The sequence below is a fragment of the Chiloscyllium plagiosum genome, unplaced genomic scaffold (assembly GCF_037043375.1).
Source record: "Chiloscyllium plagiosum isolate Xiang-an unplaced genomic scaffold, Cpla_swu_hap1 HiC_scaffold_1, whole genome shotgun sequence".
Classification (NCBI taxonomy): Eukaryota; Metazoa; Chordata; class Chondrichthyes; order Orectolobiformes; family Hemiscylliidae; genus Chiloscyllium; species Chiloscyllium plagiosum.
Window position 1 is genome coordinate 110486222 of NW_028270139.1, and position 13692 is coordinate 110499913.

The 13692-nt window shown below is 38.2% G+C and overlaps 1 protein-coding gene across 8 annotated transcripts in view; it reads right to left on the minus strand.

Moving 5' to 3' along the window:
* The window catches only part of LOC122548542 (talin-1), a 257387-nt gene that overhangs the window by 8957 nt on the left and 234738 nt on the right, over nt 1–13692 (minus strand). For all 8 annotated transcript variants that reach the window (XM_087989771.1, XM_087989742.1, XM_087989756.1 and 5 more), the window contains 6 exons: nt 12913–13096; nt 12007–12132; nt 8569–8685; nt 7366–7551; nt 4237–4344; nt 1205–1310 (listed from right to left, as the gene is read on the minus strand). In XM_087989771.1, coding sequence (XP_087845897.1) covers nt 1205–1310; nt 4237–4344; nt 7366–7551; nt 8569–8685; nt 12007–12132; nt 12913–13096 — 827 coding nt within the window. The remainder of the gene's footprint in view (nt 1–1204; nt 1311–4236; nt 4345–7365; nt 7552–8568; nt 8686–12006; nt 12133–12912; nt 13097–13692) is intronic.

Below are 13692 nucleotides of genomic sequence, written 5' to 3' on the forward strand. Positions count from 1 at the left end.
ACATTATTATCTACTTCAGCACATATTTTCATCCAGAATTTTGTGGCTTCAATAGGTTCACTCAAAAAATCCATATAAAGTCATTCAGACATGTAGATCTCTAAAATGACGACATCGTTACAAATTGTTCACCAACATATCTTGGAAAGCTATTCATAAACTATCAAATTATCAGTCTTAAAATTTATCACATTAATTCAGTGCAAAGGAATTTCTGGTGTATAAATTTCCTTCCTATGTGTTTTGAACTACTGCACAACAGTGAGATGTTAATTTTGTTACTTTGGAGTGTACCCAACCAAATTCCTTCACTTTGCCAAAATGAATGCCTGATGTAGAAGTACATTTAGTTCACAAAAAGTTGAGTTAAAATTAAAGATGTCAGATTGTTTTATTTAATGTGCTTGTTCAAATATAAAAATGTAACTGCAACAATGAAAGATTTCCTGAACAGAGGATCAACTAACCAACTCAAACAAAAATTCTACAATAACATTATTTTTTGAGTCCAAGATAGCTCTTCTTTGGAACCTGAAGATGATTGCCAGCATCTGAAGAACTTAGCTGAAATGATCAGTAATAAAATTAAAGATTAATTTAGATCATTAGATCAATTAGCTAATCACTCCCTTTTGCTTTCTTTTGGTTGGGGGGGTGGGTGAAGAGGGAAAGAATGTTGGTCAGGGCAGTAGCACCAGCACCAGCACCTTGGCTAGGATTCACTTTGTTTCACTTCAAATTAAGTTTCAATATGGAATATGTTTGGTCTTCAGTGAGTAGTACTTCACAATATAACACAAGAATTAGGAACTAAAGTTGGCCATTTGGTCCTTCAAGCCTGCTTTATCATTCAGATTAGATTATAGCCTCAATTCCATTTATCTGTTTATCTCCCCATAAGCCTTAAAATTAGTAACATACCAACTATGAAGGCAGTTCCTTCTGTCCTTAACAGTAATATTAGCTTTAAAACAGCTATAAAGTTGGGCAGCTGCTCATGAAAATTATCTTCTGTATTATATTTTAAAGAGAACAAGTTACATCACCAGTACATTAGAACCCAACACTACCCAATACTAGACTTGATCCCCGCCTTCACTTGGGACTATTTTGTTTTTTTCTGAACAAGGTGCTTTTCTTTATACGTGTCAATAATGATACATTGAACTCCAAGATTTAACTTCAATGCAAAACACTTCCTTACCTTTCATAGCCTCTGCAGCCTGGATGAGCTCTGTGACAGAACCAGCCACACGTTTTGAATATGTTGCCAGCTGCTGTTTGAGATCTGTCGATGGCTTTTGAAGAATCTAGAAAGGAGATCAAAAATACTGAATGGAAGGGGAAGAAAAGGTAATTCACAAATAATCATCATATAATTAGCTAAACAATATATGTCACACACTTTGGCACTCATGTTTACTCTACAACAAAGTTACAAAGTGAAAAGGATTAGCTTTTAATTTAATTATCGTCACAAATCTCCATTCCCTTTCAAAAAGTTTGAGAGGCTTTTACCAATTTAGCAACTTTACTGGTTTAATTACTTCTAAATGCATAAGTGGAGCCGAAGAAAGTCTACACAAGTTTGTGAGGAAGGATCACGATGGCCATACAATCATCTAGATATTGCTTTGCAGAGCACCCATCTGGTCTTTAAGGATCTGTGCAAATACCTGAGGAATTAAGGTAGAATATTGGTATTGCACAGACTTCCAGACAGAATTACACCATCTGCCTCATTATAAAAGAACAAACATGTCATTCTTTAACCATACTTGAAGATATCTATGGACCTAATGGTTTGCCAAGGCAGTCAGTGCCTCCTGGGACTGAACTCAGAAGTCAGGCCTAGGGATCATCTACAAAGAGTGGTAAATATCTTTCTAAATGCTCCTCTCAATTTCACAACTACCTGATGAAGGAGCAGCACTCCGAAAGTTAGTGCTTCCAAATAAACCTGTTGGACTATAACCTGGTGTTGTGCGATATTTAACTTTGTACACCCCCCAGTCCAATACCAGCACCTCCAAATCATGTCTTCCTGCAGTACTTTTCTTAGGTAGCCAGTTGAAGTAAAGAACCCACTGAATGATGGAAGTCTTCCAATAATTGTATGCATTTTAATATTTTACAATTTCATAAGATTATTTCCTAATTATTATCTTTGTTAAATAGAAGCCCCAAGAGTATACATTTATGGAGTAGGGTTGCAAAACAGCCAGAACATCATTCAATGGAAGGACAAGGCTTGAGGGTTAAATGGTCTATTCTTAGAAAATAACAATAAGTCCCTCAAAGTACATATATGGTAGAAACTGCAACATGTTACACATACAATACATGCAATTAGCTAGAGATCAGAACACATACATGCTGTAAAATATCTCAGCCCCATCCATAAATCAATGCAGCTTATGTCAGTCTGAAGGAAAGACAAACAGATGTGCTTATAAATACAAGCAAACTTGTAGAGAAAACAAAAGGGAGAGAATCATTTCACTACGGAAACAAAGAGCTACTTCAGAGGAGTTAAATTATATACCCATGACATATTGGCCTCTGACTTCTTCAAAAGAAGTTCTCATTCCAGAATCAAAGTTTTAAATTGGCTAATGACAGCATCGTTTCACATCGACATAACTCAGTCATGTCTTTAGAATGTACCTTATGCACATGTCACACATCTGAAGAAACTCAAAACAAGTTTAGTAGGAGGGTTATACAAATCAAAGATGTTAAAATTTTATTGCAAATGAATTAATTGGCAATAAACATTCATTCTTTCCTGTTCAACTATTTTGTCGTTGAATTCACTGTCATCAGTATCTGCCAATATTATGTGGCCTGCCTCATCAAGGCATCATGCTCTGTGAGATCATTAATTTTCCGAGTGGTAAGTGGAGCCCAGGTTAGAACTTTTACAGCACCAATAGAGGGTGGTATGGCAACCATGAATCTGCACATATTTGGCAATATGAGAAGTCTGCTGTTTCGCATTTCATCACAGCAACTGCAGCACTGTCTGTAGGAAGGATCCATTCCACATTATGTTTAAATTCTCTATATTTGGACAAACTCATGCATAACATTCAAACACAGCCAGGCTATTTAATGCTGCTGTGACAGAGGATACTCACCGGCTTTGAAATATAGTGAAGGAATGAGAATGAAATGCAGGAGGAAAAGAGACAGAGGTAATTCAACAAAAACATAACAGGACAAAGCAATAAAAAGTCAGGAAAAACTCTTCTAAAGAGACTAATTGGAAGATTTCAGGTTCCACTCCCAAAACGTGTTCATGATTGCCATGACCAGTGTCAGGGGAACAACAGTTAGCTTCAGCTCCACTGGGTTGGGGCATAGTCGAAGTTAGCCAGGGTCCCACACCTGGCCACTTCACAGAAAAATGTTACAAGTAGCTGAAGTCCAAATTGAGCTCAGCTGTGATTCACATAAGTCAAACAGCCAGTCAGTAACCATTGTCTACACTTAGGGATGGGCAACTGAATCTAGCAGAGTGACCAATAACCACTGACCCAAATGATCAATACCTTCAATGATGGTGGAATGGACAAGTGGAGGAAGGGAGAAGAAAACAATTAAATACATATTAAAGTCAAGGCTGTGGAGAAGCTGCAACAATTTTGCAGAATTGCACCAGGGATGACAGACTTCAGTTATAAAAAGAGTTTAGAGAAATGGGGATGATTCTCCTTGGAGATAGTTAAGGGGAGGTTTAATAGAGGCGCTGAAAATTAGAGGGGTTTCTATAGAGCAAACAGGGACAAATCATTCTAGTGATAAGAGCATCTATAACCAGAGGATGCAGATTTAAGGTAATCAGCAAAAGAACCAGAAGGAAGAGGAGAATTACTTGTACACAGGAACTTCTCAATCTGAAATGCATTGCCTGAAAGATTACTGCTGGAACGGATTCAGTAGTCATTTTAAGAAAGGAATCAAATATTTGTAAAAGAAATAACGGCTGTACTCTAGAAATGCAGAATGAAACCAACTGAATAGCTCTTTCAAAGAGCTGACACCAGACACTTAATAGCATCCAATAATGTTGTACAATTGTATGAAAATGCTTTCAAGAAAAATGATTTAGAATTAGAAATTTTAATACTTTAACAAATAGAATAGAACTACCTGATGAATAATAAAGTTTGCACATTCATTTAATTCCAGTTTAGGCATTTATAAGACAGTACAAATTTAATGATTACTTACAACAAGAACATGTTCCAGTAGAGTCAGGTATCCTTCAGAACATTCTTTGCCAAAACGAAGAGCTCTGGTCTGAACGTCGCTGGAGACTTCTGGGTGATAAGCTGCTTGCTATAAAAATGCAGTAATAAAGTCTGTTAATTATCTGGCTTTGTTCTCACAAGAGCCTTCCATGGGCTCTTTTTCAGTTTTCACAAGCAGCACCGCCCAAAAATTTATTTTACTTCTGACATGAAAAAATGTCACTGTTATGGCAAATGGGACTAGTTTATGTTGGGAAACTTGGACAAGTTGGACCGAAGGGTCTGTTTCTGTGCTGTATAATTCTATGTATGTTAGAAACATCTGCACTGAATCTGTTTTACTGGTTTGGTTTAAATTGATTCCCAATTATTCGAGATGATAGGAGAGATAATGCCATTGGCTCTTGCTACAGTACCTGCAAAACCTCTGCCACCTGGAAGGACAAGAACAGTATAGATACATGGGAACACCATCACCTGCAAGTTGCCTCCAAATCAGTTGCCATCTTGACTTGGAACTGTATCACTGTTCCTTCAGGGTCACTAGGTCAAAACTTGGAATTCCTTCCCTAACGGCATTGTGGATGGACCTAAACTCCATAGACTGCAACAGTTCAAGGTGGGAGCTCACCATCTTCTCAAAGGCAATTTGGGACAGATAGCAAAAGCTCATGCTCACTTCAGGAATAAATAAAAATAAAGCAACACCAAATTGCATTTACAATATAGATGAGAAGCTAAACTTCCAAGTTCAGCGGTTTCAGGTAAAAGAACAGGACAAAATACAATCAGACTATAAAACAGTTGGTTTTATACACTTTAGAAGTTGGGAGAAAAATCAAAAGAAATATTGCTTAGAAATGAATTCTGAACGGAGGAGAAATTGAGTATTGAAAATAAAGAATCTCATGCATTTACCAAAGAGCAATTATTTTTACTTCCACCTGTAATTTTCACTTATTTAATTCTCGGTAAGTGATGGGTGTCATTTGTCATCTCAAACCTTCCCCCAACTGATCAAATTGGAGAACTTAAATTTTCTCATCACCAATTTCAATGTTATTTAACAAATAACCAACACAAACCCACCTGTACTGGGAAAATCAACCAAGGTGACATACTCTTTTGTCTCCTGATACAATTCTGAGGTTAAGACTTAAGGTAGAATTAAAGACTTATGTAACCTGTTCTGAAGCCTACCTGACAGCAAGGTTAAATGGTTTAACTGTTAGTAATTAAAGCAGTGCAGATTGTTTTTCTGGGAAGGATGTGGCAACATGTACATTTGGAGACTATGGCAACATTGTGTTTTAACAATGGCTGGACTGCAGTCTCCAAAGTCCCAGGAAAAGCATTGAGAATTTTGGATGTAGGTTTGCTCGCAGAGCTTGAAGGTTCATTCCCAGACATTTCATCACCCTACTACGTAACATCTTCAGTGGGCCTCAGGCAAAGCACTGCTGAAACTTCCTGCTTTCTACTTATATGTTTGGGTTTCTTTGGTTGGTGATGTTATTTCCTGTGGTGAAATAACTTCCTGTTCTTTTTCTCAGGGGGTGGTAGATGGGGTCTAAGGAAATAACATCACCAATCCAAAGAAATCCAAACATATAAATAGAAAGCAGGTATTTTCAGCATTGCTTTGCCTGAGGCCCACCGAAGATGTTGCCTAGTAGGGTAACGAAACGTCTGGAAATGAACCTTCAAGCTCAGCGAGAAAACCTACATCCAAAACCTCAACCGGAGCTACAAATCTTCTCAAAATTCGCCATGCATTGAGAATGTTGAATTGTAAGCAGTATGCTTTAAACTGTCTATTTAGATTGAAGATAAAAGAGAGTTGGGTTCTACTAGGGTATAATGTTCATGTGATGCACTTTGCCATAGATATGAGCTCAAAGGTTTTCCCCATGCAGGATGTCTCAAAGTCTCAGAAAGACAGCGTCAGCCAGGAGCACCTAAAGAAGGTCTAAACCTTCTAAGCCTCACCGCAAAAGAATACTGGCAACCCTTCGACTGAGAAGGCCAAATTGTGAGGAATTGAAATGAGGCTAACAGATTTGTCTAGCTAATACTGGAGGGAGAATCACCAGGAAATCTCCCCACTGTGAATTACAAATCTGAAGTTGGAAGTTATTAGGCTGAGAAAGGAAAGGAACAGAATAAAACCTGTGGGAGTTGAGAGTCACTATGAATCTTGTTGGGGAAAATTGAATAATTACTTAAGGGACAGGGTTAAATATACCCATGATGTGGGTTTGCTGGTTGTGTTATAAGTGAAGGGGGTATTTTCCATTCTGTAGTTTAAAGTACAAGTTGCCTATAAAGCGTATGTTTGGTCAGTAGTGCTTAGAATCTTTTGTTATAGTAAAATCAAGCATAATTTGCAAAACCTCAAGTATTTTCCCAACCTCCTGCTCCAGTGATAATCCGGAGGATAAACCTTGTAGCTTCATCACAAATAGCCAAAAATCTTCATTTCAGACTAACCAAAAAAACAACCAATTCCAGAAAACTCTGGGTGAAGGGTCAAGAGTGGAGTGCTGGAAAAGCACAGCAGATCAGGCAGCATCCAAGGAGCAGGAGAATAGACATTTCTGGCATAAGCCCTTCATCAGGAATCCAGACTCTGATCTCCAACATCTGCAGTCCTCAATTTCTCCTAACTTTGGGTGAAGGTCAAGAAATCTGCATTCAAATTTACAAAATGTTTTTATGGGAATTGGACAGTTCCCAGGAGCTAGGTGAAAGCAAGTGCTGCAGATGCTGGAGATTAGAGTCAAAAGTGCGGTGCTGGAAAAGCACAGGTCAAGCAGCATCTGAGGAGCAGGAGAATCAACATTTCAGGCAAAAGCCCTTCATCAGGAAGTTCCCAGGAGCTCTCAGGTCATCTTGACCTGATATCTTCTCCCATTGTTTGCAAAGAACTTACTTAAAAGAAACTAAGATATATTTAGTACCAATCTTTCCTTTAGAAAGAGCAAGAACACTTTAAATAAAAAGTAACACTCAGATGCTCCTTTAAGAATTAAAGCTTCATCTTTTATCCAGTTCTTTGTCAATTAAGATGAATGACTATTTCGCAGCTGAAGCTTGGCTTATTAGATACCTTACAAGAATGAAGCATCTCTGCAATAGCTTTGCGACTAAGGTTGGCAGTGGCAATAACATCCTCTTGACGACAGGAGTTTCCTGCTGCTACAGCTTTAGCAGTTGCAATGGTAATGCCTTTGGTCATCCGGATAAATTCTTCAGGTGTAGAAGTTTTAGGTGGTGGATCTGCTGAGGAAAATACCTAAGGAATAAGAGGAGTTAAGTGAACAAGTTAAAAAAATTGTAATCCTTTAATTTCATCCATTTTTCATTCAGATGCATGAAATAACATTTTTCTTTTAAAATCACTCTTATAAAAATCTTGAACCTCCAACATTTGCAAAGAATGTAGAGAAGTTAGATCTCTTTACAACCTTTAAGGTATTCCTTTTGAGACATGAATTTTTCTGCAGTAGCAGACGATCCAAAGTTTTTAGCCTTTCTGTGCAAGTATTGATTAACTGTTTGGGAGGCTCAGGACATACAGTAATATAAATACAAAGTGGCATTTCCACTTTATTTTGTGGGTGAGTCCTAATCTATTGCTAAAAAAGAGAAACACCTTTCGGCTAACCGAGGAGTCTCTGATTTCGAATAAGCCATTCAGCCCATCAAGCAGACTTTACCATTTGGTTAAATCATAGCCAATCATGTTTACACCAAAACTGCTTTCCTTTCTTCTGCCACATCCATATTTTTCCATGTCATTAGACTCCACAAACCTATTGATGTCAGTTTTGAACATGCTCGATAATTGATCTTCCATTGCTCTCTGGGATAGAGAATTCCACTAAGATTCGCAGTGAAAAATATCCCCCTCATCTCAGTCTTATATGTCCCTGGTTCTAAACTTGCCAGTGAGAGGAAAATGTCTTTTCTACAATCTATCGTGTAAGAATTTTGTATGCTTCAATGTAATCACCTCTCAGTTTTAGAAATTTGATAAAATATAGACCTAACTTCCTCAATCTCTGCTCGTAAGACAATCCCACCAGCTCACATTAGAGATAGGCCAAGAAAATGTAATGTAGCCAAAAACTAGCTCAGTAAACAAACAACATTGGGTGTATGCATTATTCTGTTATCTGTAGCTACTAACTAACACATTTGACAATATGCAGAAGTACCCACTGAGAACAAAACCAACGAGATGATTTAACAAGATATGAGGAAGTGGAAACATTTGACTACCATTATAAAAAGCAAACGAAGTACATACTGCAAGTTCTTGACGGATGTGCTCAATAGTGGCTTCCAGAGCTCGTGTTCCTCTAGTAGCTTCATCTTCGACTGCCTTTACAGTCTTCAGCAGTGAAGTCACATTGGTCACCATAACCTAACAGGATACAAGTACTGGATATCAGTCCAAGAACTAAAAGAAAAATTAAGCTTAGTCACTTTGTTAAACAACCTACAATAAATTTGCCATGTTTAACTAAAGACTACCTTCGATATCTTTTCATTCTGAAATGGACAAGGGGGGGGGTTGGATTTAACTGAAACTTACAGAATACCAAATGGCTGGATAGAGTCGATGTTGGGAAGATGTTTCCATCGGTACGAGACTAGGACCTGAGGGCATAGCCTTAGAATAAAGGGTAGACCTTTTAGAACGGAGATAAGGAGAGACGTCTTCAGCCAGAGAGTGGTGAATCTATGGAATTCATTGCCACAGAAGGCTGAGGAAGCCAGGTCATTCAGTAAATTCATGGAATCAATTTAGGTAAAGGGGCAGTACAGAGAGATCTGGGTGTTCTTGTACACCAGTCAATGAAGGCAAACATGCAGGTACAGCAGGTAGTGAAGAAGGCTAATAGCATGCTGGCCTTCACAACAAGAGGGATTGAGTATAGAAGCAAAGAGGTGCTTCTGCAGCTGTTCAGGGCCCTGGTGAGACCACACCTGGAGTACTGTGTGCAGTTCTGATCTCCAAATTTGAGGAAAGACATTCTGGCTATTGAGGGAGTGCAGCGTAGGTTCACGAGGTCAATTCCTGAAATGGCGGGATTACCTTACACTGAAAGACTGAAGCGACTGGGCTTGTATGCCCTTGAGTTTAGAAGACTGAGAGGGGATCTGATTGAGACGTATAAGATTATGAAAGTATTGGACACTCTGGCAGCAGGAAACATGGTTCCGCTGATGGGTGAGTGCCGAACCAGAGGACACAGCTTAAAAATACGGGTAGACCATTTAGGACAGAGATGAGGAGAAATTTCTTCACCCAGAGAGTGGTGGCTGTGTGGAATGCTCTGCCCCAGAGGGCAGTGGAGGCCCAGTCTCTGGATTCATTTAAGAAAGAGTTGGATAGAGCTCTCAAAGATAGTGGAGTCAAGGGTTATGGAGATAAAGCAGGAACAGGATATTGATTAGGAATGATCAGCCATGATCATATTCAATGGTGCTGCAGGCTTGAACGGCTGAATGGCCTACTCCTGCACCTATTGTCTATTGTATATTTAAGACTATGGTACAGGTTCTTGAGTATCAAGGGGATCAAGGGTTACGGGGAGAAAGCAGGAGAATGGGGTTGAGAAGCTTATCAGTCATGATGGAATGGCAGAGCAGACTCAATGGGCTAAATGGCCTAAATTCTGCTCGAGTCTTATGGTCTAAAATCTTAAACTGTTACTCATGGAAAGATTTTTGTGGAAGTTTTGGCTTCCAGATAAGCAACTTAGGAATTGATAACTGAAAGATAATCTTATAAAACTCGCTAAGATAATTTACTCCTTATAAAATGCAGTTGGCAAAACAAAACATTAATGTCATAAAGATAATCTTAAATGTAACAATTAATGTTCCTCTCCCTTTGCATATTGTTTTGAAACCTGTCCATAATGTAAATATGCACCATTGGCCCACATGAGACTTCACTGTTAGCCCATAAAAAACATGGTTCTATTACAGAGGAAGTGTAAACAATAGCTACTGTCACAGAAGATTGTGGTTTTTGAAGATTACTAAATAAGTTTTATCTGGTTTGCAATTTTTCATAATGGAGTATACTTGTAAAGTACATCACTATCAGCGGAGATTAAGTATTTTGCAGCTATTTTGCCATTCAATACCAAGGCTTTGGATTATTCAGTCAACTGCACTTGATCACTTTTTATTTGGCACTCAGTCATTTTCAAGAAATACTAAGGATCTTGCAGTGGTAGTGGGTTCAAGTCCCACCTGTTACTGCATTGTGTAACAACATCTCTGAACAGGTTGATCAAGAAATATTAAAGGGAAAACTATGTTTGTACTGTATAAGATAAAGTGCTGATTGTTTGGCAAGTGGAATCCGATTAAAGGCGTAGCCATGGATAATGCATCATTTAGTGGTCACTGACAATTCACTACCAAGCTTTGTTTAAATTTTAAAATTGGACAGTTTGGCACAGGTTGCTTAAGGTGTTGTCCTGAGAAATGAATGAGAAATTGGCTGTCACCTATTTTATGAAAAAGGCAGAGAGCTTCTTTTTTCTGTAAAGGACAGGATCTTGTGTATTTTATATACATGATATTACAGCTTGTACAATATTCTATGTGTATATTTGAAAACAATGTTTATGGCATACCAAAGTCCATTTGCCAATGAATCAGCACTTTCCCCCTCAGTACAAAATGTTTTCTCTTTACTTCATATTTCTTGTTCTGATCAGTGCAAGATGAAAAGCATCTTTCTTCAGCAACGGGTAATTATATTAGAAATGTCCAAAATCTCTGACTGAGCTGGACGTAGGAACATTTGCTGAGGGTCATGGGAAACAGGATTTGCCCATCAGAAATCAAAAGTTTCTGGATAATTCCCCTGTAGGTCAGCACACTTGGACATCCACTGGGGTTCCAATGCGCATCCTGTTACATCTGGTCACAGATAATCTGGAAATTGAATATCTGGGCCACTGCATTTAAAAACCTGCCACCCTGCTGCTTCAAAATGTAACTCTTTCTGTCCTTGTGACCCTGTGTCCTCCATTTTCTACCAGTGGAACATTGTCCTGTCTTCAGTTTCTATATTGCCATTTCTGGCACAGGTTTCAGTTATCGCGGCCATTTTACACCCTTTGTAAACTCATTCACACTGCTTTCTCTCTCGGTGCCTGTACCCGCCTTCTCAAAACTTACCAACATCTACAGGTACATACTGCAACCACATCACTTATAACCACTATCATTCAAAGAACTGTGATATAGTTTTCAGGGCTAAACATGCTGTACACCTGCAAAGTTTGCTTTAATAACTGATGCCACTCACTGGATCAGTCAGTGGAGGAACTCTAACTAGGCGTAATTGGCTAGACAGGAGGAAGAATTACCAATATGTACAATTCTCAGGGGGAGGATAGCACAGAACTTGCCAATTGATCAAACTTAAGGTCGAAGAGTGTGGTGCTGGAAAAGCACAGTTGGTCAGGCTGCCTGACTGGCTGTGCTTTACACCAGCACCACACTCTGTCTCTGATCTCCAGCATCTGCAACGCTCACTTGCTCCCAATTGACCAAACTCATCCTGTTCATATGTAGGCTCACATTTGAGGAATAATTGTGTAATAATTGTATATATTACCAAATGCTGACAGCTGTTACTATCAGAAATGTGCTGGGTCCAAGGTTGCTGTTAGACATTGTATAAACAGAACCTTGCTATTTATTCTGTAAGTACCTTGGCAGCATTCTTGAGATTATACATGGATGGATCATCTGAAGCTTTCCCTGATGCTCCTTTTGTTGCACTAATAAGATCTGCCAGGGCCTTTGCTACATCTTTCACTGCATTAATCAGCACAACCTGAGAGAAACAAACATACGGTTGCTTATTTGCAAATAAAATAACCTTTTGACACAGCGGACAGCTCAAATTTATTTAAAAAGAAGATCAGTTCCTAAAAAATTTACAAGATTCATTGCACTGCCATATATAACAGGATTATAAAACAATGTATGAAAATCCTACAGTATGCAATTCACATATTTAGAAATGCTGCAATGTTTGACTTATTTCAAATTTAAGTATAAGCAGACCCTTAACATACTAATGGAATGGAAAGTGGACAATTAATGTGGCTTCTGTTTTAAAGCAATTGTATTAATGGATTACACATTTCATATATATGGAAAAAAAACCTTCAACAAGCCAATGTAATCAGAATTATTCTGAAGCAAATGCAATCGAACCCCTCTAAAGTAGATTCAAAACAGGAGACTAGACTAATACAAAACATCAAATAAACATATATTGTATATTATTAGTTGCATCAGTTAGATGTGCCAAATAATGGAGGTGGGGATGGGTAAATGGTTAAAACATTGCCTCAGTTAATAATTAACTAGGATTATTTCAGCTCAGCTTGTAGAAATGACACTAAATCGTCAAAATGCTGGAACATTCTACTCCCCATCATTATGGAAGAACCCTCACCAGAGAGTAATTCGGGATAAGCAATGAATGCTGACCTTGCTAGTGACAAATCTCATGAATCGATAAAAAAACTTTTAGAAAAAATGTAAATTACTGATTGTAGGTCAAGTTCAACAGATCAAGCTATAGAAATGACAAAATATACTGAACCTGTGTTTCAGGATCATCTGAGCCCAAGCTCGCAGCTCCTAATTTCACCACCTCTGCCAGTCGGGTAATCGTGACAACGGAGGACTGTGCAGCATGTGCTAACTTCTCTTGACTTGCAGCAGCTCCAGATACAAGCAACTTCGTGTCTTCCACCAGAGCTTTAGCAGTTTTTAGAATATTCTCCCTAAAATAATTGCAATTGATTCAAGATAAAGATGAGAAACGTTCAAGTCTCTTAAATACTTAGCAACAAATTTACAGATGTTGTAGTTTGAAATGAAATCCGTAACCATGTAATTACATGAACAAAGATATTCTCCAAAACACATCAAAAGCCCTATCTGAGGAGTTAGACTTCAGATTAGAGGATCAGGCCATTGTTTAGTTTGATAAGCAAACAATTAGTTGAAGGACAAAGTTCTAGATGTTACTGTTGATAATTGAAAAAAATATTTTTATAAATATTACAAGAAAGGGGGCTACCTGAATTTATGTTGCATATTTAATTGAACTCAGCATGCCCATTACATTTTATAGCCAATGATTACTTTTGAAGTCTAATCACTGTTGTTTTGTAAGCAGATGTGGCAGCCAATTTGCTGCAAGATCCCACAAACAGTAACAATGAATCGTCAATCTTGTGTGTTTTTGACAGAGTTAGCAGGGTGGCTCAGTAAACCTGCCTATTCTTTTTCAAGCAGCTCCACTGCCTCTTACATCTCATATTTATATCTTAACCAAAGAGTTATACATACAGCACAGAAACAGACCCTTATGGAT